The sequence below is a fragment of the Polypterus senegalus genome, chromosome 8 (assembly GCF_016835505.1).
Source record: "Polypterus senegalus isolate Bchr_013 chromosome 8, ASM1683550v1, whole genome shotgun sequence".
Lineage (NCBI taxonomy): Eukaryota > Metazoa > Chordata > Cladistia > Polypteriformes > Polypteridae > Polypterus > Polypterus senegalus.
In genome coordinates, this window is record NC_053161.1 from 166404753 (window position 1) to 166429963 (window position 25211).

Consider the following 25211-nt stretch of genomic DNA (forward strand, 5'->3'; position numbering starts at 1 on the left):
AGGAATAAAAAATAATTAGCCCTATAAGAGGTAAAGTTCAGTTCTGGGTTCAAAAGTTGTCAAAATGAAACCGCTTTCTCAAGAATAGTGTTGATTTGCAGAATGAATTTTACTCCACAGGACAGCTTGACAGGAAACTGAAGATTTCATACAAAGGTGTCTATTACTGTTTTGAGTGAAAAGGGCAAACTGGACCTAACCAGATTAGAAACAGAAGAGGAAGTCCAGATGGACAACTGCATAAGAGGATAAGGACTTCAGAATCTGTAGTTTGAGGAAAAAAAAAAACACCTTAGAGGTCTTCAGTTGGCTTCTTCATTAAATACAGTGGAACCTCGGTTTGCGAGCATAATTTGTTCCGGAAATGTGCTCGCAATCCAAAACACTCGTATATCAAAGCGAATTTCTCCATAAGAAATAATGGAAACTCAGATGATTCGTTCCACAACCCAAAACTATTCATATAAAAATGATTAATACAAAATATAAAGTAAAATACATAATACAAATTAACCTGCACTTTACCTTTAAAAAGAATCATGGCTGGTGTGAGTGAGTTTCTAAACTCATGTGGGATTCCACCCAACGGGACGACACGTGGAAGAGCGTCCCAAAGCAATCGCAGTCTCCCAGCGCTGTAGCAGTTCGCCGTATAAGCGCATCCAAAAAGATCAAGCAACATTATAAAGATCCCGCTGCAATAAATAACAGCGCTGTTGCTGTTTCAAGCTGAATAAAGCTGGTGTTGTTAAAGTACTGAGACTCAGCTTCATGTTTTGGGGTGCAAGATGGGGACTCGCACTTCACAGCGCGCGCACACACAGTCACAATGCTGTAGTAAACAGAGAGACGCTGGGCGAGTGAGATAAGGAGAGAGAGAGAGAAAGACAAGAGGGGCGAGCGAGCGAGCGAGATAAGGAGAGAGAGAGAGAGAGAGGCGCTGGGTGAGCGAGATAAGGAGAGAGAGAGAGAAGAACCATCAGCTCAGTTGTGATCACATGACGCTCAGCAGACAAAGTGTATCCATACTGCTCGTATTGCAAGACATCGCTCGTTTATCAAGTCAAAATTTATTAAAAATTTTTGCTTGTCTTGCAAAACACTCGTAAACCAAGTTACTCGTAAACCGAGGTTCCACTGTATAAGCAAAACACAATTATCAGCTACAACAGTGAAAAGACACCTCCAGGATACTGGCCTAAAGGGAACGTTTCAAAGAAAAAGCCATATCTGGAACTGGCAAATAAATAATGGATGATGATCTTAAGTAATGAACTTACTAAGTGATACACAGACCACGATAATCAAATATTTGTTGCCTAATGATAAAGGTGATGCACTTGAACAAGCGACACATAAAATTGACTTAGGGTATTAATTCTTATAATATAAATGAACAAAAATGCAGATTGGCCAAGTGGAAAAAGTACATTTACCACCACTTCACACCTAGCAAATAAGTACCAGGTGTTCTAGATGAGGTGGCAATGATTTGAACCTCCTTAGGGAGTATTCAGGTGGACCCGAGTACCGGACGGTCTTATTTAAACCACAGATATTGAGGGTCTGATGTTTACTAACAGAAGCATGTGGGGTGGGCCCTTCTGGTTCAGAAAGTATAGAAATGCTGGTACTGTACCACTTTAACAATTGGATTCTTCTGTACTATTTTCAGTTACCGGTATGATGCACAACCCTAACAATTATTTATTGTTATTTCCGGCGCCACAACCGAGTAGCAGCCTTTCCAGCAACTCCGTATATGACTTTATCTTTTTACCTTTTTATCTCTATTTTTCTCTATTTCACTGATCACTTCTACCACTTTAACTTAACACTTTTTACTATTTTACAATTTGACATGGATTTTTACACTCCGAGAATCGCCTATTCAAGTAGTCGGCTTAAAGCACTGAGAAGAAATGCTTATGCCGGTGTGGTTCCTTATTTACCTGACGAGGTAAGAAGACGATATCGGGGCAGCCGAGGGGCGCAAAGATAAAAGATAAGATTAAATCGAGACAACTTGAGAGAAAATGGCGTTATAAACCATCGGTGCCTTCTGTGATCCTGGGAAATGTAAACTCACTACCAAATAAGATCGACGAACTGGTTGTGCTGGTGAAAAATGTCAGAACCTACAGAGAATGCAGCTTGCTGTGTTTTAGTGAAACATGGCTAACGTCTATCATCCCAGATGCTAACGTGGAGCTACCCGGTTTAGCACAGTTAGAGCGGACAGAGACGCAAGTACCTGCGGGAAGAAGAAAGGAGGAGGACTCGCTCTCTATGTCAATACAAAGTGGTGCAACTCAGGACATGTAAACGTTAAAATCTCCACTTGCTGCAGGGACATCGAACTGTTGGCCGTAAGTCTGCGCCCCTATTACTTGCCCAGAGAGTTTGGACACGTGATTGCTGTTATTGTTTACATCCCCTCAAGCGAGCGAGATGGCGAGTGACATCATCCATTCCGCAGTTGCTAAGTTACAAACGCAGCACCCTGAGGCACTTGTGCTAATCGCTGGAGACTTTAACCATGTAACGCTGGACAAAACATTACCTGCCTTCTCCCAGTATGTGGATTGTAACACTCGGGGAAACAGGACTATCGACCTACTGTATGCAAACGTTAAAGACGCATACAGCGCCACCCCGCTGCCTGCGCTTGGGAAAGCAGATCATAACCTGGTTCTGCTTCAGCCTCAATACAAACCAAGAGTGAGGTACCTACAACTACACGCTCATTCAGGAAGTGGTCCCTGAGGCAGAGCAGGCTCTGAGAGACTGCTTTGGAACTACAGACTGGGATATATTGCTGGGTCACATAGTGAGAACATTGAAGAGGCTGTTGAATGCACAACTGATTACATCAACTTCTGTATGGACATTGTAGTTCCAGTAAGAACAGTACGCTGCTATGCTAACAACAAGCCATGGATTACAAGTGACATCAAGGGCCTTTTGAACCAGAAGAAAAGGGCTTTTAAAGGTGGTGATCAGCATGAGCTCAAGTGCGTGCAGAAGGAACTCCGAGTCCAGCTCAGGGCGGCGAAAGAGCAGTACAGGAGAAAGCTGGAGCAGAAGTTGCAGAACAACAGCATGAAGGAAGTGTGGGATGGGATGAAGATTATCACTGGCTGCAGCTCAAAGCGGGTGCCGCCATCGAGACAGACGTGAGAGAGCAAACCAAATGAACAACTTCTTTAATAGGTTTGATCACAGTAACCCACTCTCACCTCGAGTACTGCATCCTCCAACCATCCTTCTGCTGATACCAGCATAGGTGAGACATCCCCACCCACAATTACAGCAGCCCAGGTGAGCAGAGAGCTGAAAAGACTTTGTGCCAGCAAAGCAGCGGGTCCAGATGGTGTATCGCCACGATTGCTGAAGGCCTGTGCGTTGGAACTGGGGAGTCCTCTACAGCGCATCTTCAACCTGAGCCTGGAACAGGGAGAGTCCCAAAGGCTTTGGAAAACATCTTGTATCACCCTGTCCCAAAGGTATCACGTCCTAGTGAGCTGAATGACTTCCGGCCTGTTGCTCTGACGTCACATCTGATGAAGACCATGGAGCGGCTGCTGCTTCACCACCTGAGGCCACAGGTCCATCACGCCTCGACCCTCTGCAGTTCGCATACCAGGAGAAGGTGGGAGCGGAGGATGCCATCATCTATATGCTACACTGATCCCTCTCCCATCTGGACAGAGGCAGTGGTGCTGTAAGAATTATGTTTTGGACTTCTCTAGCCCTTCAACACCATCCAACCTCTGCTTCTTAGAGACAAGCTGACTGAGATGGGAGTAGACTCACACCTGGTGGCATGGATTGTGGACTATCTTACAGACAGACCTCAATATGTGCGTCTTGGGAACTGCAGGTCTGACATTGTGTTCAGCAGCACAGGGCGCCGCAGGGACTGTACTTTCTCCGGTCCTGTTCAATCTATATACATCAGACTTCCAATATGACTGAGTCCTGCCACGCAAAAGTTCGCTGATGACACTGCTATTGTGGGCTGCATCAGGAGTGGGCAGGAGGAGGAGTACAGAAAGTTAATCAAAGACTTTGTTAAATGGTGCGACTCAAACCACTTACACCTTAACACCAGCAAGACCAAGGAGCTGGTGGTGGATTTTAGGAGGCCCAGGCCCCTCATGGACCCTGTGATCATCAGAGGTGACTGTGTGCAGAGGGTGCAGACCTTTAAATATCTGGGAGTGCAGCTGGATGACAAATTGGACTGGACTGCCAATACTGATGCTCTATGTAAGAAAGGTCAGAGCAGACTATACTTTCTGAGAAGGTTGGCATCCTTCAACATCTGCAGTAAGATGCTGCAGATGTTCTACCAGACGGTTGTGGCGAGTGCCCTCTTCTACGCGGTGGTGTGCTGGGGTGGCAGCATAAAGATGAAAGACGCCTCACGCCTGGACAAACTTGTTAAGAAGGCAGGCTCTATTGTAGGATTAAAGTTGGACAGTTTAACATCTGTGGCAGAGCGACGGGCATTAAGCAAACTCCTGTCAATCATGAAGAATCCACTGCATCCACTTAACAGTGTCATCTCCAGGCAGAGGAGTAGCTTCAGTGACAGACTTTTGTCACTGTCCTGCTCCACTGACAGACTGAGGAGATCGTTCCTCCACCACACTATGCGACTCTTCAATTCCACCCGGGGGAGTAAATGCTAACATTAATTTTATTTTAATTTTTTTCATTTTTATTACTATTTAATTTAATATTGTTTCTTTGTATCGGTATACTGCTGCTGGATTATGTGAATTTCCCCTTGGGATTAATAAAGTATCTATCTATCTATCTATCTAAATAAAGCCTGATTTTGGACAGTCTGTATTTCTATTGCCAGGCCAAACATGGCATATATTTCCAAGATAATAGCCTTTGGAAGCCTAAACTGGCTCATACGCCAGACAACACCATAGACATAAACATTCTGCCAGTTCCTAACAGCGTGTTCCCTTTATATCTGACCATTTGTATATTCTTCAAGCAGAGCCAATCAAGTCATGTTTTGTCAAACCATTAGACTGGCACAGGCTATAAAACAGGAGATCTACAGCTCTCTGTATACAAGAATTGCTTGACACAATTATTGACAATAAGTGATTACATTGTTTTCTAATCCTGAAAAGTGACAATAGGTGGCCGATATATATGATGAAAAACCCAAGTTAGATGTTCATTTCAAATTGGCAGCATTGGGCCTCTTAAAAGGTAACTAAAATAGAGTCTATACATCATGTTCATCACTTTTAAGTTTAATATGTTTTTCATGTTAACACACATTCTAATAACAGCTCGGTGATGATCATTACTATACGCACACAGCATCATTTAGCGGGTTTGGCGACATCTTCCTACTTGATCAAGGGTATTGTCATTTCCCACTTTCTCCAAAATGTTCTGTACACATGTGTCAGAGTTGCTGTAAATCTACACAAGTTCTCCCATCAAGTTCTCTTTTATAAATCCTGACTTTGGAAAGTTGTGTATGCACAAGCCTTATAAATCTGATCCTTGGCCTTCTGGAACAATGTGATCTACACAGGCGGTTTGGTGCAAACCAAAGACAGCATTTTCAGGAGACAAACCTCAAACCAACTGTGAGGCATGGTGGTGAAAATGTTCTGAGTGGAGGAAGATGCACACAGGTGGATTATATCCTATGAGGGAGGGTCAGTCTGAAGGAAATTGGAGACTGCAAAGTGGTGGCAGGGGGAAGTAGTTAGGCAGCATAGAATGGTGGTGTGTAGGATGACATTCAAGATCAAGAAGAGGATGAGAACGAGGTCAGAGCCAAAGGATCAAATGGTGTAAAGTGAAAAAGGAAGACTGTGAGGTGGAGTTTAGGGAGGAGGTAAGACAGACACTGGGTGGCAATAAAGAGTCACCAGATACCAGAAGTGTTAGGGGCGACAGCTAGAAGGATGCTAGGTGCGACATTTGGACAGCGAAAGGAGGAAAAGGAAACCTGGTGGTGGAATGGGGAAGTAAAGGAGAGTATACAGTGGAAGAGGATGGCAAAGAAGAAGTGAGATAGTCAGAGAGATGCAGAAAATGCACAGGAGTACAAGGAGATAAGGCGTAAGATGAAGAGAGAAGCAGTGAAGGCTAAAGATGTGTATGATGAGTTGTATGAGAGGCTGGATATTAAGGGGTGAGAAAACGGCCGATGGGCTACACAGAGGGACCGAGTTTGGAAAGATGTGCAGCAGGTTAGGGTGATAAAGGATAAAGATGGAAACGTACTCACAAGTGAGGAGAGTGTGTTGAGCAGATGGAAAGAGAACTTTGAGAGGTTGATGAATGAAAAGAGAGAGATGTTGGATGATGTGGAGATATTGAATCAGGAAGTGCAACGGATTAGCAAGGAGGAAGTAAGGACAGCTATGAAGAATGTAAAAGCCGTTGGTCCAGATGACATACTTGTGGAAGCATGGAAGTGTTTAGGAGAGGTGGCAGTGGAGTTTTTAACCAGATTGTTTAATGGAATCTTGGAAAGTAAGAGGATGCCTGAGGAGTGGAGGTGTACTGGTGCAGATATTTAACAATAAGGAGGATGTGCAGGACTGTAGTAACTACAGGGGAATAAAATTGATGAGCCACAGCATGAAGTTATGGGAAAGAGTAGTGGAAGCTAGGTTAAGAAGTGAGGTGATGATTAGTGAGCAGCAGTGTGGTTTCATGCCAAGAAAGCACCACAGAGGTGCTGAGGATGTTGATGGAGAAATATAGAGAAGGCCAGAAGAATCAGTGCTGTGTCTTTGTAGATCTGGAAAACGCAAATGACAGGGTGCCTCGAAAGGAGTTGTGGTATTGTATGAAGAAGTTGGGAGAGGCAGAGAAGTATAAAAGAGTTGTACAGGATATGAACGAGGGAAGTGTGACAGTGGTGAGACAGGAGTCACCATGGACTATGATGCTTGCTGATGACATTGCGATCTGTAGCGATAGTAGGGAGCAGGTTGAGGAGACCCTGATGGTGGAGGTGGAGATATGCTCTAGAGAGGAGAGGAATGAAGGTCAGTAGGAACAAGACAGAATACATGTGTGTGAATGAGAGGGAGGTCAGTGGAATGGTGAGGATGCAGGGAGTAGAGTTGGCTAAGTTGGAGGAGTTTAAATACTTGGGATCAACAGTATAGAGTAATGGGGATTGTGGAAGAGAGGTGAAGAAGAGAGTGCAGGCAGGGTGGAATGGGTGGGGAACAGTGCCAGGAGTGATTTATGACAGATGGGTATCAGCAAGAGTGAAAGGGAAGGTCTACAGGATGGTAGTGAGACCAGCTATGTTATCAGGGTTGGAGATGGTGGCACTGACAGAGCTGGAGGTGGCAGAGTTAAAGATGTTAAGATCTGCATTGGGCATGACAAGGATGGATAAGATTAGAAATGAGGACATGGATGATGGGGGTAACGGAACAAGATGTAGAGGACAGGAAGATATTGAAAAAGATGATCTGCTGTGGCAGCCCTTAATGGGAGCAGCCGAAGAGGAAGAGAAAGAATATGATCAAGGTGGGCTTGAGGAGAATCTGTTTGAAAGTTAAAGTTGAACCTGAAATGGACCTTTCAGCATAATAATGATCCAAAGTTTACTAGCAAATCTACCAATTTCTACCAACTACTTCAAAAAGAAGAAATTGGGGTTATGGACTGGATTAGTCAAAGCCCTGAGTTGAATCCCATTGAAATATTGTGGGAGGATTTAAAACAGACAGTGCAGGCAAGAAAACCCACAAAAATTTTGGAAATTATGGAATTGTGCATGGAAGAGTGGTCAAAAATGTTAGAGACTGGTGGGCAGTTATGCAAAATACAAGCAGTAACTTCTGCTAGAGAGGGCAAAATCAGCTTCTGAAGTCAAGGGTGGACTTACCTTTTACCCATCAGACCAGGACATCTTTTGATATTTCTGCTGAATAAATGGTTGTGTTTCTATTCAAGTTCATCACCTTTAACTGAAGGCACTGCTTGTATGAAGATCTACTACTCGCCTGTTCAAATAAGGTGAAAAGGTCAAGAACATAATTTTCATGTCAATAAACTGATGCGCTGTGTGCCTCCACATCCATCACAAATGTAATCCCTGCATGCATTAAATGCTGCACTGTAACAGATTTTTAAAATGGAGGAAAATACATTTGTATTGAGCAGGTGTCCTCATTCATTGCCAAAATGTGACAATCAAGTTAGAACTTTTATTGCTTTTGAATGTTTTTGCTTTACAGTCATTCTGGTTTGTGTTCAGACCAAAGGTTGTCTGTATATATATATTTATTTATTTACCTACATATTTAGGTGTTTATTTAAAGAGATTCTGTAAAAAGCCAAAATTCCCAAAAAGGAGAACAAATAAAGTTCTAAAGTTATATAAAAAAATTTTGGTAGAATGAGTATCAGCCTTTTACTTTTTTCAGGGCATTTAAAGCAAAGAAGCGTATGGTATAGTTAATGCAGTAGCTAAGTTAAAGTGTTTAAAAAAAGGGAAGTGGTGTTTAACACAGAGTGTACTGACAGTTGAACTAATAAAAACACTATTTAAAAATGTATATTGGCTAATCCGGAAAGTTTTGTACAAAAACAGATCTGTAAAATCCTGTAGTCCATCGTAAGTAACATAAAGCCAGTCAGTACAACGTAAAATTAGTAGCTGCTCTTTTATGTTCGAATGTCGGTTTCTTTTTTTTTTTGCCTTCCAATATATTTGATTGTGTTTGGGTGCCAAATCGCTTATAAAATATTTATTTGCAGAATTAGCATTTTACTTGTTATAATGTTTAAAGAGTAACGACAGTGAACAAGCCAGTTCCTTTTGTTTCTCGGCCTTCCCAAAGCTTGAGGAATGCTGTTTTTATGACTAAACCTTTGACAGAGAGGGCAAGTTTTATTGCTTAATGACTTGCATTTCCTTTCTTGGTTGTTTATGTGAAGGATGCAGATAAGAAACAAAATTGCTTGAGGTGTTGGGGTGGGCCATGCCCGAGTTATTCCAATGGCCCAGGAAGGGACAATAAAGACAGAGGCCTGCACTCGCACTCTCTGCCATGTTACATCCTTACGAAAGCAGACCAGATGATGACCTGAAGATAGCAGGCTGCCTGGGCCTGTGCGGATGAGGAGCTGAGCAGGAAGAACTGAATGTAACTTTGTGCCACCTGAAGTTACACATCTAGCAAAATCAGGTTGTATCTTGTTGGTTTAGAAAGCCACTTTCTATTTGCTGTACATTCAATATATACACACACACTACATGTACAGTCATATGAAAAAGTTTGGGAACCCCTCCCAGCCTGCATGATAATTTACTGTCCTTTCAACAAAAAAAGATAACAGGGGCATGTCTTTCATTTCCTAGGAACATCTGAGTAGTGGGGTGTTTTCTGAACAAAGATTTTTAGTGAAGCAGTACTTAGTTGTATGAAATTAAATCAAATAAAAAACTGGCTCTGCAAAAATGTGAGTCTCCTTGTACTTTTGCTGATTTGAATGCATTTAACTGCTCAATATGGATTACTTGTAACACCAAATTGGTTGCATTAGCTCATTAAGCCTTGAACTTCATAGACAGGTGTGTCCAATCATGAGATATAAAGGTATTTAAGGTGGTCAATTGCAAGTTGTGTTTTCCTTTGACTTTCCTCTGAAGAGTGACAGACAGCATGGGATCCTCAAAGCAACTCTCAAAAGATCTGAAAACAAAGATTGTTTGGTATCATGGTTTAGAGGAAGGCTACAGAAAGCTATCTCAGAGGTTTCAACTGTAAGGAATGGAATCAGGAAATGGAAGGCCACGGGCACAGTTGCTGTTAAACCCAGCAGGCCTGGCAGGCCAAGAAAAATCTAGGAGCAGCATATGCGCAGCATTGTGAGAATGGTTACAGACAACCCACAGATCACCTCCAAAGACCTGCAAGAACATCTGGCTGCAGATGGTGTATCTGTACATCGTTCTACAATTCAGTACAATTTGCACAAAGAACATCTGTATGGCAGGGTGAAGAGAAAGAAGCCCTTTCTGCACTCACGCCACAAACAGAGTCGCTTGTTGTATGCAAATGCTCATTTAGACAAGCCAGATTCATTTTGGAACAAAGTGCTTTGGACTGATGGGACATAAATTGAGTTATTTGGTCATAACAAAAAGCACTTTGCATGGTGAAAGAAGAACACCGCATTTCAAGAAAAACACCTGCTACCTACTGTCAAATTTGGTGGAGGGTCCATCATGCTGTGGGGCTGTGTGGCTAGTTCAGGGGCTGGGGCCCTTGTTAAAGTCGAGGGTCGGATGAATTCAACCCAATATCAACAAATTCTTCATGATAATGTTCAAGCATCAGTCACAAAGTTGAAGTTATGAAGGGGTTGGATATTCCAACAAGACAATGACCCAAAACACAGTTCGAAAATCTACAAAGGCATTCATGCAGAAGGGTTAGGTTAGGTTAGGGAATGGCCGTCACAGTCCCCTGACTTGAATATCATCGAAAAATCGATGGGATGATTTGAAGCAGGCTGTCCATGCTCAGCAGCCATCAAATTTAACTGAACTGGAGAGATTTTGTATGGAAGAATGGTCAGAAATACCTCCATCCTGAATCCAGACACTCATCAAAGGCTATAGGAGGCGTCTAGAGGCTGTTAGATTTGCAAAAGGAGGCTCAACTAAGTATTGATGTAATATTTCTGTTGGGGTGCCCACATTTATGCACCTGTCTAATTTTTTTATGATGCATATTTCATATTTTCTGTTAATCCAATAAACTTAATGTCACTGTTGAAATACTACTGTTTCCATAAGGCATGTCGTATATTAAAAGGAAGTTGCTACTTTGAAAGCTCAGCCAATGATAAACAAAAATCCGAAGAATTTAGAGGGGATCCCAAACTTTTTCATATGACTGTATACGTAGACAGAATGGGAAATGGGCAGGAGAAAGTTTAGCTCTTTCTCCTGCCCAATTTCCCATTCTGTCTAAATATCTAAAGATATAGAATAAAAAAAATAGGAAGAGGGTGGAAGTGCTGATCTAAAGTAGTACACCTGACCACAGAGTGGTAATTTATGGAATTTGAGGCATTTTGGTTAAGTCTACAGGATAAAGAGTATAAAGGGGAAAACAGGGTCACCGTGGGACAGGACATGACAAAACACTGATATTAGAAGGGTGATATTTGATCAGACACCCTTAACTTTTTTCGTGTGTCTGACTCTTCAACTAATAACAAAATAGGGCCCTGCCTTACTTATTGATCTCTATCATCCCCCAAAATATAATTGGTGTTTCTTATCCAACCTGACTGATCTTTTAATCCACTTTTTCCAGAGAGTTATTCTTCTTGGAGATTTCAACATCCATATTGACACTCCTACATGTAAACTGAGAAATGAATTCCGATCCTCACTGGACTGTTTTGAGTTGGTGCAACATGCGGATTTTCCTACTCACTCTGGTGGTCACATACTGGACCTGATCTGCACATCTGGCTTATCTGTCGAGAACACTTATAGCAGTGATTTGGGACTCTCTGACATGAAGCAGTACTTTTCACTGTCTCATCACCTCTTCCTCCTCTTAACTGTAAATGCCAAAATTCTTTCAGAAATCTTAGCACTATCTGTCCCTCTATCCTTGCTACTTCTGATCTTGTCTTCCCCCTATTCCATCAACACTATATCATCTTGTTGATTACTATAACTTTGCCCTTCATTCAGCACTAGATAAAAGAGCTCCATTAAAAAATAAAGAAGTTTCCTTTAAGCGTCCAGCTCCACAGTATATCTCAGAGTTACAGTCTATGAAAGTATCTGGTCGAGATCTTGAGAGAATGTCACGTAAGACCAGCCTCACTGTGCATGTCCAGGTTTTCTCTGACCATCAAAGAGCTTACAGAGATGCACAAACTGCATCCAAGAACGCATATTATGGCAGAATAATAGAAAGTGGCTATGATAACCCAAGGGTTTTGTTCTCGGTCGTTAATAAACTACTTCAGCCTGTGTCAGACCCAATTACCTCCTCTACCGAAGTCTGTGAAAAATTCCTCCATTTTTTTCTGCAATAAAATTAAAGAGCTAAATAACCCAACTAACATAAATCCATCATCCATTTAGATCTTTCCCCGTCTTCCTACTCCATTCAGCTCTTGTTCTAAATTTTCAGCAGTCACATCTTCACTTGTTAATGATCTGCTTTGTAAGAGAAGGTCAACTACAGGCAGTCCCCGGGTGAGGTTCGAGATAGGGACTGTAGGTTTGTACTTAAGTTGAATTTGTATGCAAGTCAGAACAGGTTCATTATTTTAATAAATGCTATTGTTGACCGACTGTAACCAAGTGCTTTGCCAATAAATGATGGAGTTTCACCTCTCTCTGACCTTTTTGTTATTTCTACTTTATTTTCCATAGTGATGGTTTTTCTGTTCTTTACTGTATCACCAGCACATGCATCTTGATTTGTGTTTCAGAGACATTGTTGAAGGGTGAAGACAAAAGGTTAAGATGAGCTCTTCTGCACAGCACTGTACAGTACACGCTATCACAGCAGGAAGGCACCCGTCGTCAGCACGTCTGGTATACTGACAAGAGACAACTTCCTGCTATGTGCGTAACAGTACAAGCAGGCTTGCTATTGAGAATAAATGGGAGTAGCGAGGGGCGGTTCACCACCTGCCCACCACAAAGTCACCTCTACTACAGTATGCATCCGCCCACCGAGAACGAACACGGTGCAGCGAAAGGCGGGTAGTGAATCGCCCACCACCGCCCCCATTCAACAGGCAGCCACCCGAGGCACACTACAACGCTACCCCCCACCGCCCCGTTGACCCTTAATGGCCTCCATTCAGCCACAACCGGGTCACCGCTTGCAGCATTACCAGCCGCCCACTGAGAACGAACAGGGCAGCCGTGTGTGGTGGGCAGGCAGTGAAACGCCCCCCTCCGCTCCCATCCAGCCTGCGTCCAGTCAGCAGCAGTACTTGCTGTGGCGGTATAGTGGGCCGGCAGCAAACCGCCCCATCAAGCCTCCGTCCTGCACATGAGCGATAGCTGTGGCCCCGGTGACTATGGACCACGGGTCACCGCTTGCTGCCGGGAGCCGCCCGAGGGACACTACACTGCGTGAGCAGCGACATCACTCCCCTCCAGCCACCGCTTGCAGTGTCTCCAGGCTGAAGGTGACAGAGCGGCAGTTACTGAGGCACATGCGTTGCAGGTGCAGCCCCGTTCGTAAGTTGTAGTTCGGATGTCCGTAACTTGGGGACTACCTGTACTTGTGTACTGGATTCCAGACCCACAACACTTCCTAAATCCTGCCTTCATGCCATAATCCTGACTGTTATGCCAATAATAAATACATCCCTTGACGCCGGCTTTGCGCAGCTTATTTTAAAAATCACTTCTGTATCCCATATGTGAAAAAGTCTGGTCTTGATGTGGACAGTCCTAACAATTTTCAGCCTGTTTCTCACTTACCTTTTCTGTCAAAGGTTTTTGAGCATGTTGTAGCCACCCAACTCACCAGTTGCTTCACTTCTAATTGATGGGACCCAATCAGTCTGGTGTTAGAGTTCAGCTCTGTTGTGACTCTGCTCTGCTTTGGGTATCTAATGATTTTCTTATGGCAGCAGACTCGGGACAAACCAGCATATTAATTCTGTTAGGCACCAGTGCAGCACTTGACACTCGAGTCAGACATGACATTCTACTGTCCAGAATGGAAAACATGGTAGGGGGCTCTGGCACTGCCTTCCAGTGGTTCAAGTCCTATCTGACTGACAGGCAAGAGTTAGTTCTGGCAACAGCACATCCAGCACAGTGCCAGTCATACAAGGGGTCCCTCAGGGCCCTGTCCTCGGCCCTCTGCTCTTCTGTGTCTATATGCTTCACCTTAGCCATATCATTCACAGCTTTGGACTGGGTTATTTTTTTGTAGATGATACACAACTCTCAATGTTAAAAGTGAAACTTCATCAGGGGGCTTTCCAGGCTCACAACTTGCCTCAGTGAAATGAAAACCTGGATGGAGCAGAACTCTTTAAAATTAAATTACAACAAAACTGAACTCCTGCAAATTGGCACTAAAGCCCAACTTAAGAAAACGAGCTCCGTCTCAGTCACTCTTGACTTTTCAAATGTAAGGAATCTTGAAGTCATTTTTGATTCCTCCCTTTCTTATTCCACCCACATAAACCACATTAAGAAACTTTCTTACTTTCACCTCCATAATATATCCCATGTTCGCCCATTCCTCTCCTTTTCTAATGCTGAGAATCTTGTCTGTGCTTTTATCACATCCCACATCAATTGTTGCAACTCCTTACTAGCAGGTGCTGCTTTTAGTCTTACATCACAGCTCCAGTTGATTCAAAACTCAACTGTAAGAGTCCTAACACGGACCAGCAACAGTGAGCACATCACAACTATTCTGCTTCACCTTCACTGGCTCCCTGTGTCTTACAGGACTGAATATAAAATTCTATTAACTTAAAAAGCTTTCAATGGCCTTACACCGGACTACATCAGTGACCTTCTCCATCACTCTGCTCCTGTAAGCCCACTAAGGTCCTCTAATTCTGGCCATCTTGTTGTGCCCCATATTAACCTGCGCTCTATGGGTGACAGCAAGGCCTTCAGACTTTGGAGTGACGTCCTGAAATTAATGAGATCAGCCGACTCCATTAATCCTTTGAAAAAACAACTTAAAAGCCTTCTTGAACAGATGAGTTTTAACATAATCCAAAAGAGGTGAAAGAATGTCAGATTATCTCTCTGTCCAGATGCTCAGGATAATGTGTGTGTGTGTGCGTGTGTATGTTATATCACAAATTATGTGATTTTTTCAGGCATTTCTTTTAATATTGAATTTAGTTTTATACTCTGGTTTATTATTCAGCAATTCATTACTGTGCAGTTTACACAGGGAGATTCACTTGAAAGAGGCCTCGAATATTCTGTTGTAACTCCCGCTAGGATAAAGCAATCTGAACCAAAAGCATACGCTCTATACCTTTGATGTATGTGTAATCGATTGCATTACATGTGATGCTGGAAGTGGTTTAAGTTTTCTACCCAACACATTTCAACCTGGTGCTCCATGGTCCTGAATGCATTGGCGTCTTTGGTGGGGAGAGACGCAGCAATTTAACGTTGGACGTTTTCCTCAAATCTTCCACAGACCTGTGGAGACTTGTTCCAATAGACTTTTTCTTTGAGCAGACCCCAAAGGAAGAAGTCTGGTCGTGTCAGATACGGTGACTGTGGTGGCCAAAGCCCCTTTGAAATTTCCTCCTTGCAGAAGGAGGACTCAGTTTCTGCCATGCTCCTTGCCGATGTGTGACACGTTGCTCCATCCTGATGGAAGTAACCTTCCGTTAACTCACCACCATCCAGTTGATTCTGACATCACTTAAATGAATTGGTGACCCAATAGGTTTGCACCATGAAGATGCGCTGTTCAATACTGTACACCTCCATCCTGATGAGAAGTTGAGTGACTGAGTGAAAGTTTACGGGTGGTATGCACTCAAATGGAGGTTTAAATGTTGGAATGGCTGTCCGGCACCTACCTCATCATTCCATCACAGGGGCATCCTGGCTTGTAAGAAGCTCCATATACTGAGGAGCATTTTGCATGTTGTTTCGTTCAGATTGCTTCATCCTAGCGAGAGTTTTTTTTTTTGGGCCCCTTTCGAGTGAATCTCCCTGTATAACGAAGGTATTTGACATTGTCGATCTCATTATTTATGAATAATGACCCTAATAAACATGTCCTGCCAGAAAATATGCGTTTACTTACTTGGATATCCCACAGGGCCACACACATAGTAAAAATCACTGCATTTACTCCTTAACGATTTGATTTTTTTGATTGTTCGATTGCGACAAGAGCTGCAAAACTTCTACAAAAGTGCAGTTTAAATAATCAGTTCTACTCGTTCTTTAAAGTAGGAGATAAAAAAATAATAATTCAAAATTAAATGTAGCCTATTAGCTTGTATATATTAACATTTGAGCACATTAAAGTCAATTGGAGCCAAAAATGCACATTTATTGGACATGGACAATCAGTTAAATTTAATGGGTCTGAAAATGTGATGTTTATGATAGGATGACACGTCAAATGTAGAGATTGAGTTACAAAAGAGGACAGACTAGGAAATGAGAAAGGGGTACAACAATAGTGGGCGAGAAATGTAAGAGTAGAGGGAAGAAAGCTGAAGAGGTATGAGCATGTGATGAGGAGAGACAAAGAAGATGTGGGAAAAAGACTGATGGGAATGGAAGTCCAGGTTAAGAGAAAGAGAGGGAGGCTAAAGCTGAGGTGGAGGGATAAAGTAAAAGAAGATGAGAAGGAAAAGGGCTTGAGTGGTAAGGAGGTGCAGGACTGAGCTGTACGGAGAAGGTTGATCATCAATCTTGCAATAGAAGTGGTAAGAAAAAAGAAGGAGGAGGTATTTATAATTTCCAATTTAATCTAGCTCAATTCACAAGAAAAAGTTTCTACATGAATTCCTGTAGACAGCCTGGTCTGATCTTCAGCTATTCCACAATAACAGACAAATACAGTTAACTGAAGACTGATTAAGACACAAATAACTGGACTGTAAATTCTGAATTAATGCAAAAATCCAGGGAATTAAAAAAGGGGTGAAAAACTTCTTCTTGCACCTTCAGTTTTCTATAGCAAAAACCTGCACTTTGTATTGGCTTAGAGCATTTGCACAATGTTACAACTTCACTACATTTCTATGCTTTTCATAGTGAGAAGTCAAGCAAAATATTGTGGCGGAGTGGTGGCTCTGAGGCTAGGGATCTGCACTGGGAACTGGAAGATTGACGGTTCGAATCCCGTAAATGCCAATTAATCTGCAATTGCTGAGCGCTTTGAGTAGTGAGAAAAGCGCTACATAAAACACGGTACAACACCCTAGTACTGCTATGCCTCTCAAAAAAAGCAGAGACCTCCCATTCAGGTTCACACCTTCAGCCCTAAAACTTACACATACTCTTATTTTCTACGTACCTTTATCAGACTGCTTTGTAGGTGGTGGCTCATCTTTCTGGGTTCTAACAGATGAATGTTTCTCAATTCCTCTTGTGACAGACTGTAATGATTCAGACATTACATTGTCAGAGGAGCATGGTCTGCTTTCAGAAGAGACTAACCCAGTCATTGCTCCATCTTGACAGCCATTATGAAGGTACAATTCCCTTACACTCTCCACACTTTTATTTTTGTGTGCTTCAACGTTGACAGAGTTCTCTTCAGCCTCTGCTTTAACGTCCACTGATCCCAGTTCACACTCCTCATTCTTAATGCTCAGGCTGTCCTGTTTAAGGTTGTCAAACTCCCATTCATAGTCCTCCTTCTTGACACTTGCAGTCCATTTCTCTGTGATATTTATGTCAGCCTCACACATCTCCGCTTTCACATCCATCCAGACGTTACAGTAAATGGCGGCTTTATGTTTCTCTCTGTGGAAAGAGCAGGATTTAATTCTATCAAAACTTCATCATTTCCATCTAAAGACATTTGAACGTCATCTTACAATACTCTCTCATTGAAGGTTTATATCAAGATGACAGTAACACATTACTCTTGATGTCACATTATCAGGTGTAAAACAAACTTGGAAAGTGTGGAGTGAAGGTCCAACACACTGGAAGAAGATGACCATCTCCCACACCTGTGAGCCAATAGTATTCACAGCCTGGAGGATGGAGACTGTAATACTGTTGAAAAATTGAGGTTTAAAAGTATGCTAAATACAATTCATAATATTTAATTTGTGCATTTTATTTTGGTCTATTTTTACTTTAGAATTATTTAGATAATATCTGTTAAGTTGTGGGCTCAGAGCTCATGTGGGAAATGTTCTGTAACTGAAAGGACAGGCAGGTACAAATGACCTCATCAAATCATTAATATTTATGAGGGAGTTCCCCAGGACTGTGAAATTTTGGAAGTACAAGGTGCGGCAGAAGTAACTCCCACATTTCAAAGGGGGATTGAAAAAAAAATGATACAAGGTATCACCAAAAACTTTTCATTTTCCAAATGTAGATATAAAAAAGTTTTTTTACTTTAAGTTTTAAAAATTATATCGTCCAAATGGTGGCCTTGACGGCTGATAAACATTTGGAGCCGTTCTTGGAAGTTTTCCATCACTCCCACTAGCATATCGGGAGAAATTCCTTCAATTTCTTCTTGAATAGCCTCCTTTAGTTGGTCCAAGGACCGAGGATGATGTTTGAAAACCTCCTGTTGCCCTTACTCTTTGAACCCACAGCAAAATCGTTTTCCAGTCTGGAACACTTTTATTAGCACGTAAACCGAACCGCATGCGAAACACCCCCTGCGTCACAGCTACAGATTCGCCGTTTTTGAAAAAAGCCTCCACTACAAAGCCTCGATGCTCACCCAACCACGGCATGGTGACGACTGAAAACTTTATTATGTACCGTACCTAACAGAACGGACCGCACCCCTCTACCTGCTTTGGGAACCCCACAGTGATTTTTCGAAATGTGGGAGTTATTTCTGCTGCACCCTGTGTGTAAAATTCTGAGGTGTATGCAAAATAGGCAGACAGGAATTCTGGGAAAATAAGTAGAAATTGTTAAAGAGTATCATTGTTCATTAGAATGTATATATTTAAGCACAGATAAAGTGACCAGTGTGTGTATGCTTGTAAAAATAGGTTATCCCAAACTTCAACTGATGGAATATCTTACATAAGACAGGATTTCATTTTGAAAAGTAGTCAGTAATACCCTATAAATTCAAAGGCTTTTAAAAGGCACTGCTAGAGAGACATCATAACTGCCAAGACTAGATTGGAGAAACAGAAATAACTGCCAAAGAGGAGACAACTCAGTCCAACTTTGCCACCCCTACAGACTCTGCCTCTTCGCACCCAAGCATCACGTCTGGTTTAAGTAACCAAAGCCATGCAAACCTAAAAGGAAGCTTACTGTGCGACCCTGATTTGAATCAATCAGGTTGTATGTTTTCATATCTAACATTTACACTTGGGCTCTCCTTCAAATAACCATAATTACTAAAATTGTTTGAGTATTGCTTTGCTAAAGTTGTCCATTGACTTGACAGAGGTGGGTTAGGATTCTTCAAGTTGAGCAAGACAAGTCTACGTGCCAATAGTGTAGTGAAGGCAATTACAGTTTGTTTGTCCTTCTCCACTTTAAGCCCCTCTGTGAGTCCACCAAACACAGCTGTTAGTGGGTTAGGAGGGATTGTGACACCAAGGTTGTCTGAAAGGCATTTAAAAATTTTGGTCCAGAATGATGTTAATTTGGTGCAGGCCCAAAACATGTGGCCCAGTGAGGACGGAGCTCGATTGCAACATTTGCAGGTTGGATCTCGCCCTTCAAAGATTTTGGACAATTATAAGCGAGATAGATCATCCATCCATCCATTTTCTAACCCGCTGAATCCGAATACAGGGTCACGGGGGTCCGCTGGAGCCAATCCCGAGATAGATCAGCTCGATAAAAGATTTTAAGTTGAATAGTTGTATGCTTTGCGCATATGGAGCTTGAGTGAATTCTGTGCATGGCCGACTTCCACTCCTTTTCTGAGATGTTGAGTGAGAGATTCTTTTCCCACTGTACTCTGGAACCTTTGAAAGGGAGGGACTTTAAAATGGTTTTATATATTATGGAAATGCTATCTGTGTCCTTGAGACTGATCAATATCTCTTCTGGAATAGACATAGGTGGGAGGTGAGGAAAATTGGGAAGATTTCATTTAGTAAAGTTTCTAATTTGGACATGGTGGAAAAGTTGTGTTAATGGGAAACTAAATTTGGAGTGTAATTGTTCATAGGATGCAAAAATATTATTTATATACAAATCTCTAAAGTGATTTAATCTCATAAGTTTTCCAAGTATTCAAAACTGTGTACTTGCAATATGATTCTTTCTGTCTTTACCCACTAGAGGTGAGGACAGGGATGTAAATCAACAGGCAAACAGAGAGTTTTGTCTTTACCCTCAACTCCTGCTTCACCACCAGGGATGGGTACAGCACCCTCAGAACAGCTGCCTCCACACCAATCGACTTGCTGATCTCACATTCCCTTCCGACATCACTTGTGAACAAGATCCAGAGATGCTTGAACTCCTCCACTAAGGGCAGGTGTGTTCCCTTACCTGGAGAGAGCAACTCACTCTTTTCTGAGAGAGAACATTAAAATAATCTAGACAAGAACAGACCATTTTGCCTAACAAAGCTTGCCAGTCCTGTCCACTTAATTATTCTAAAAAATATCAGATCTAGTTGTGAAAGTCCCTAAATTCCTACTGTGTACCACGCTACTTGGTCACGCATTCCAAGTGTCTATGGTTCTCTGTGTGAAGAAAAACTTCCAAATGTTTCTGCGAAATTTACCTTTAACAAATTTCCAACTGTGTCCCCATGTTCTTGATGAACTCATTTTAAAATAACAGTCTCGATCCACTGGACTAATTCCCTTCATTATTTTAAACCTTTCAATCAGGTCACCTCTTGCTTAAACTGTAAAGGCTCAGCTCTTTTAATCTTTCCTCATAACTCATCCCCTGTAGACCTGCAATCAGCCTAGTCGATCTTCTCTGACCTTTTCTAGCTCTGCTATGTCCTTTTTGTAGCCTGGAGATCAAAATTGCACACAGGACTCCAGATGAGGCCTCACCAGTGTGTTATAAAGCTTGAGCAGAACCTCCTGTGACTTGTACTCCACGCATCAAGGTGTTATATAACCTGACATTCTGTTAACCTTCTTAATAGCTTCTCAACTCTGTCTGGCAGTTGATATTTTCAAGTCCACTATAACTCCTAAATCCTTCTCATAAAGTGTACTCTCGATTTTTAGGTTTCCCATTGTGTATTCAAACCTCACATTTTTACTTCCTATGTATAATATTTTACATTTACTGACATCTGCCACAAATCTGCCCAAGCCTGTATGCTATCCAAGTCCTTCTGTAATGATATAACGGATTCTAAATTATCTGCTAATCCACCTATCTTGGTATCATCTGCAAACTTAACCAGCTTGTTACTTATATTCCTATCTAAATCATTTATATATATTAAAAATAGCAGCAGCCCTAGCACTGACCCCTGTGGAACATCACTCTTAACATCAGCCAATTCTGATGAGGTTCTTCACACCATCACCCTCTGCTTCCTATGTCTGAGCCAATTCTCCACCCATCTACAAACATCACCCTGAACCAAGGTTATTATAGAATTGCCTTTTTATATTACTTTTTATTTCTATATTTTTTCTGACCTTACTTGAAAATTCAATTTAGTTTTAGTTTTTCTTCATCGTGTATTTTTAGTTTTAATTTAGTTTTTATTTTATAAAGACATTTCTATTTTATTTTAAAATACATTAGTTTCAGTTTTAGTAACTATGGTATGGCTAAAGAGCTCTTATGGAGTTTAGTTTTTGTGTCGCAATGAGACAGAACTGTACCCTTAACAGGTTTGGATATGAGTTTAACTACACTACACAGTTTACTATTTGGTCGTGTTTTTGTATGATAAAAGCAAGCATAATCAAAACCAGGTACTGAATATGAACAATTTTACACAGTTTTATAATTTTTTAAATATTTTCTGTCATTTGTGCTGAACAAATCTGTGCTACCTGCTGGCACTTTATCTTTTCCTTTTATTGCCCAGAATGGGCCAATTTGTAATGAAATTTAGGAGAATTTTAAGGTGTGAGGGTTTTTTTTTTTTTTACTTTAAATGTCTACAGCACACAACTGCACCAACAACAATGTGCTTATAATGAATGCCTTCAAAATTGCATTCAAATATCTCAAACACTGGGCTTTGGTATTTTCTACCAGCCATATTGATCTATGATTCTATCGAAGGCCTAAACAATTTATACACCGAATTTTGCCACAGAATCTACTGTGTTCTGACAGGTGTGACCATGAAAATCATGGGGCCTTAGGAAGAACAGGGCTTTTAGGCTTGAACCAGTGTGCAGACCCCACCTAGCTGTATTGTGGGAAACAACGAAAAAACAAGCATGTAGTGTGAAGGTTAGGGGCAGTGAGACATGAACGGCCAATTTATAAGAACAGTAAACCCATAATGAGCAGAGCAAGAGCAGTTAATAGGAGTATGGACAGGCTCAAAATAACAGACACACCATCTGAGATTAAGAACAATATAAACATTATCTAAACCTGTTTATCCAGAGTAGGATTAATGGAAACCTGGAGCCTACCCCAGCAGGTTTGGATGCAAGGCAGGAAAAATTCCTGGTATGCAATACAGTCATATGAAAAAGTTTGGGAACCCCTCTCAGCCTGCATAATAATTTAATCAACTTTCAACAAAAAGATAACAGTGGTATGTCTTTCATTTCCTAGGAACATCTGAGCACTGGGGTGTTTTCCGAACAAAGCTTTTTAGTGAAGCAGTATTTAGTTGTATGAAATTTAAATCAAATGTGAAAAACTGGCTGTGCACAAATGTGGGTCCCCTTGTACTTTTGCTGATTTGAATGCCTGTCACTGCTCAATACTGATTACTTACAACACCAAATTGGTTGGATTAGCTCGTTAAACCTTGAACTTCATAGACAGGTGTGTCCAATCATGAGATATAAAGGTATTTAAGGTGGTCAATTGCAAGTTGTGCTTCCCTCTGACTCTCCTCTGAAGAGTGACAGACACCGTGGGATCGTCAAAGCAACTCTCAAAAGATTGTTGAGTATCACGGTTTAGGGCAGCGGTTCTCAAACTGTGGGGCAGGCCCCCCTAGGGTGTGTGAAGTAACAAAAAGGGGGGCGTGAAGACGTGAAAAAAAGAAAACAAGAATCAAAAATATGAAAAATACATTGATTGAAACCAAAACAAATAAACTTAAACTACGGTACATTCTGCTACGAGAAAAATAGCTAGACAAATGTCGATAAAAGTTACTTAGGTATAATAAAATATGCATCCATGATATACAGTTCATCCGGAAAGTATTCACAGCGCATCACTTTTTCCACATTTTGTTATTTTACAGCCTTATTCCAAAATGGATTAAATTCATTTTTTTCCTCAGAATTCCACACACAACACCCCATAATGATAACATGAAAAAAGTTTACTTGAGGTTTTTGCAAATTTATTCAAAATACAAAAAACTGAGAAATCCCATGTACATAAGTATTCACAGCCTTTGCTCAATACTTTGTCGATGCACCTTTGGCAGCAATTACAGCCTCAAGTCTTTTTGAATATGATGCCACAAGCTTGGCACACCTATCTTTGGCCAGTTTCGCCCATTCCTCTTTGCAGCACCTCTCAAGCTCCATCAGGTTGGATGGGAAGCGTCGGTGCACAGCCATTTTAAGATCTCTCCAGAGATGTTCAATTGGGTTCAAGTCTGGGCTCTGGCTGGGCCACTCAAGGACATTCACAGAGTTGTCCTGAAGCCACTCCTTTGATATCTTGGCTGTGTGCTTAGGGTTGTTGTCCTGCTGAAAGATGAACCGTCGCCCCAGTCTGAGGTCAAGAGCGCTCTGGAGCAGGTTTTCATCCAGGATGTCTCTGTACATTGCTGCAGTCATCTTTCCCTTTTTCCTGACTAGTCTCCCAGTTCCTGCTGCTGAAAAACATCCCCACAGCATGATGCTGCCACCACCATGCTTCACTGTAGGGATGGTATTGGTTTGGTGATGAGCGGTGCCTGGTTTCCTCCAAACGTGACGCCTGGCATTCACACCAAAGAGTTCAATCTTTGTCTCATCAGACCAGAGAATTTTGTTTCTCATGGTCTGAGAGTCCTTCAGGTTCCTTTTGGCAAACTCCAGGTGGGCTGCCATGTGCCTTTTACTAAGGAGTGGCTTCCGTCTGGCCACTCTACCATACAGGCCTGATTGATGGATTGTGAGAAAGATGGTTAACCTTCTGGAAGGTTCTCCTTTCTCCACAGAGGACCTCTGGAGCCCTGACAGAGTGACCATCGGGTTCTTGGTCATCTCCCTGACTAAGGCCCTTCTCCCCTGTTTTATCTTGGTAGAGTAATATATAAATTGCTCTACTTTCCCCTATTGTATTATTAATATGTAGCCTTAGAATGCCTAATCTCACAGACTTACCACTGTTTATAAGGTATTAGTGTACAGTATATAACTTATCCCCACCTTCCCTTCTATATCTATAACCTCAGTAAAAAGACAAACAGGAGTTAAGTTACACATAAAATAATGTATTACTGATAATATTCATAAATAATAGCAATGCAATACATTTAAATATTGGCAACCATACAACCTGATTAAATGGTGATGTATAATTCAAGTGGCACAAAGACTTGTAGTTACTTAAAATGTCTCTAGTTAAGGCATCATTGGTGCTCAGCTTTAAGCCACATGTCTGTTCAAAATGGCTGAAGCTGTGCTCTTCATTGTGTTGTCTTCAGTTCATGGTGTGATGGTCTTCTTCAGTTGTTAGCAAGAGAAAGATACTTCTACATCATTACAGGTTAGCAAGAGAGATGCTTCTTCATCATATGTTGGTTAGAGAGAGAATGTGGTTGAGCAAGCAAATTTATAGGTTTTCTGTCCAAGCCCTCCAGCCAATAAGCTAACCTGGCTTTATTTGGGGGATGAGAGAAAGACTTTAGCAAAGAAACACCCGCCAAACTGGTTTAAGACACATCCCCCAAATCCTGTCGTAAAATTACAAAGAAAAGTCGTAAACTGGGTCAAACACAAATGCCTCTCACCAATGTAACACTAAATTACAAATAAAGACATACAAAACATTTATCAAGTTATATGCAAAATCTTACATCACAACATCCCCCATTCACTCAGTTTAGATGGCCAACCAGCTCTAGGAAGAGTCCTGGTGGTTTCGAACTTCTTCCACTTACGGATGATGGAGGCCACTGTGCTCATTGGGACCTTCAAAGCAGCAGAAATATTTCTGTAACCTTTTTGTTTCTCATGGTCTGAGAGTCCTTCAGGTTCCTTTGTCAAACTCCAGGCAGGCTGCCATGTGCCTTTTACTAAGGAGTGGTTTCCGTCTGGGCCACTCTACCATACAAGCCTGATTGGTGGATTGCTGCAGAGATGGTTGTCCTTCTGGAAGGTTCTCCTCTCTCCACAGAGGACCTCTGGAGCTCGGACAGAGTGACCATCAGGTTCTT

General features: G+C 41.8%; 1 protein-coding gene across 1 annotated transcript in view; it reads right to left on the bottom strand.

The window, feature by feature from the left end:
* LOC120534444 (gastrula zinc finger protein XlCGF26.1-like) overlaps positions 1–25211 on the bottom strand; it is a 36619-nt gene that overhangs the window by 7927 nt on the left and 3481 nt on the right. Inside the window, exon 2 of the mRNA XM_039762018.1 lies at positions 17055–17506. Within this exon, the coding sequence (XP_039617952.1) occupies positions 17055–17469 (415 nt within the window). The 5' untranslated portion in view covers positions 17470–17506. The remainder of the gene's footprint in view (positions 1–17054; positions 17507–25211) is intronic.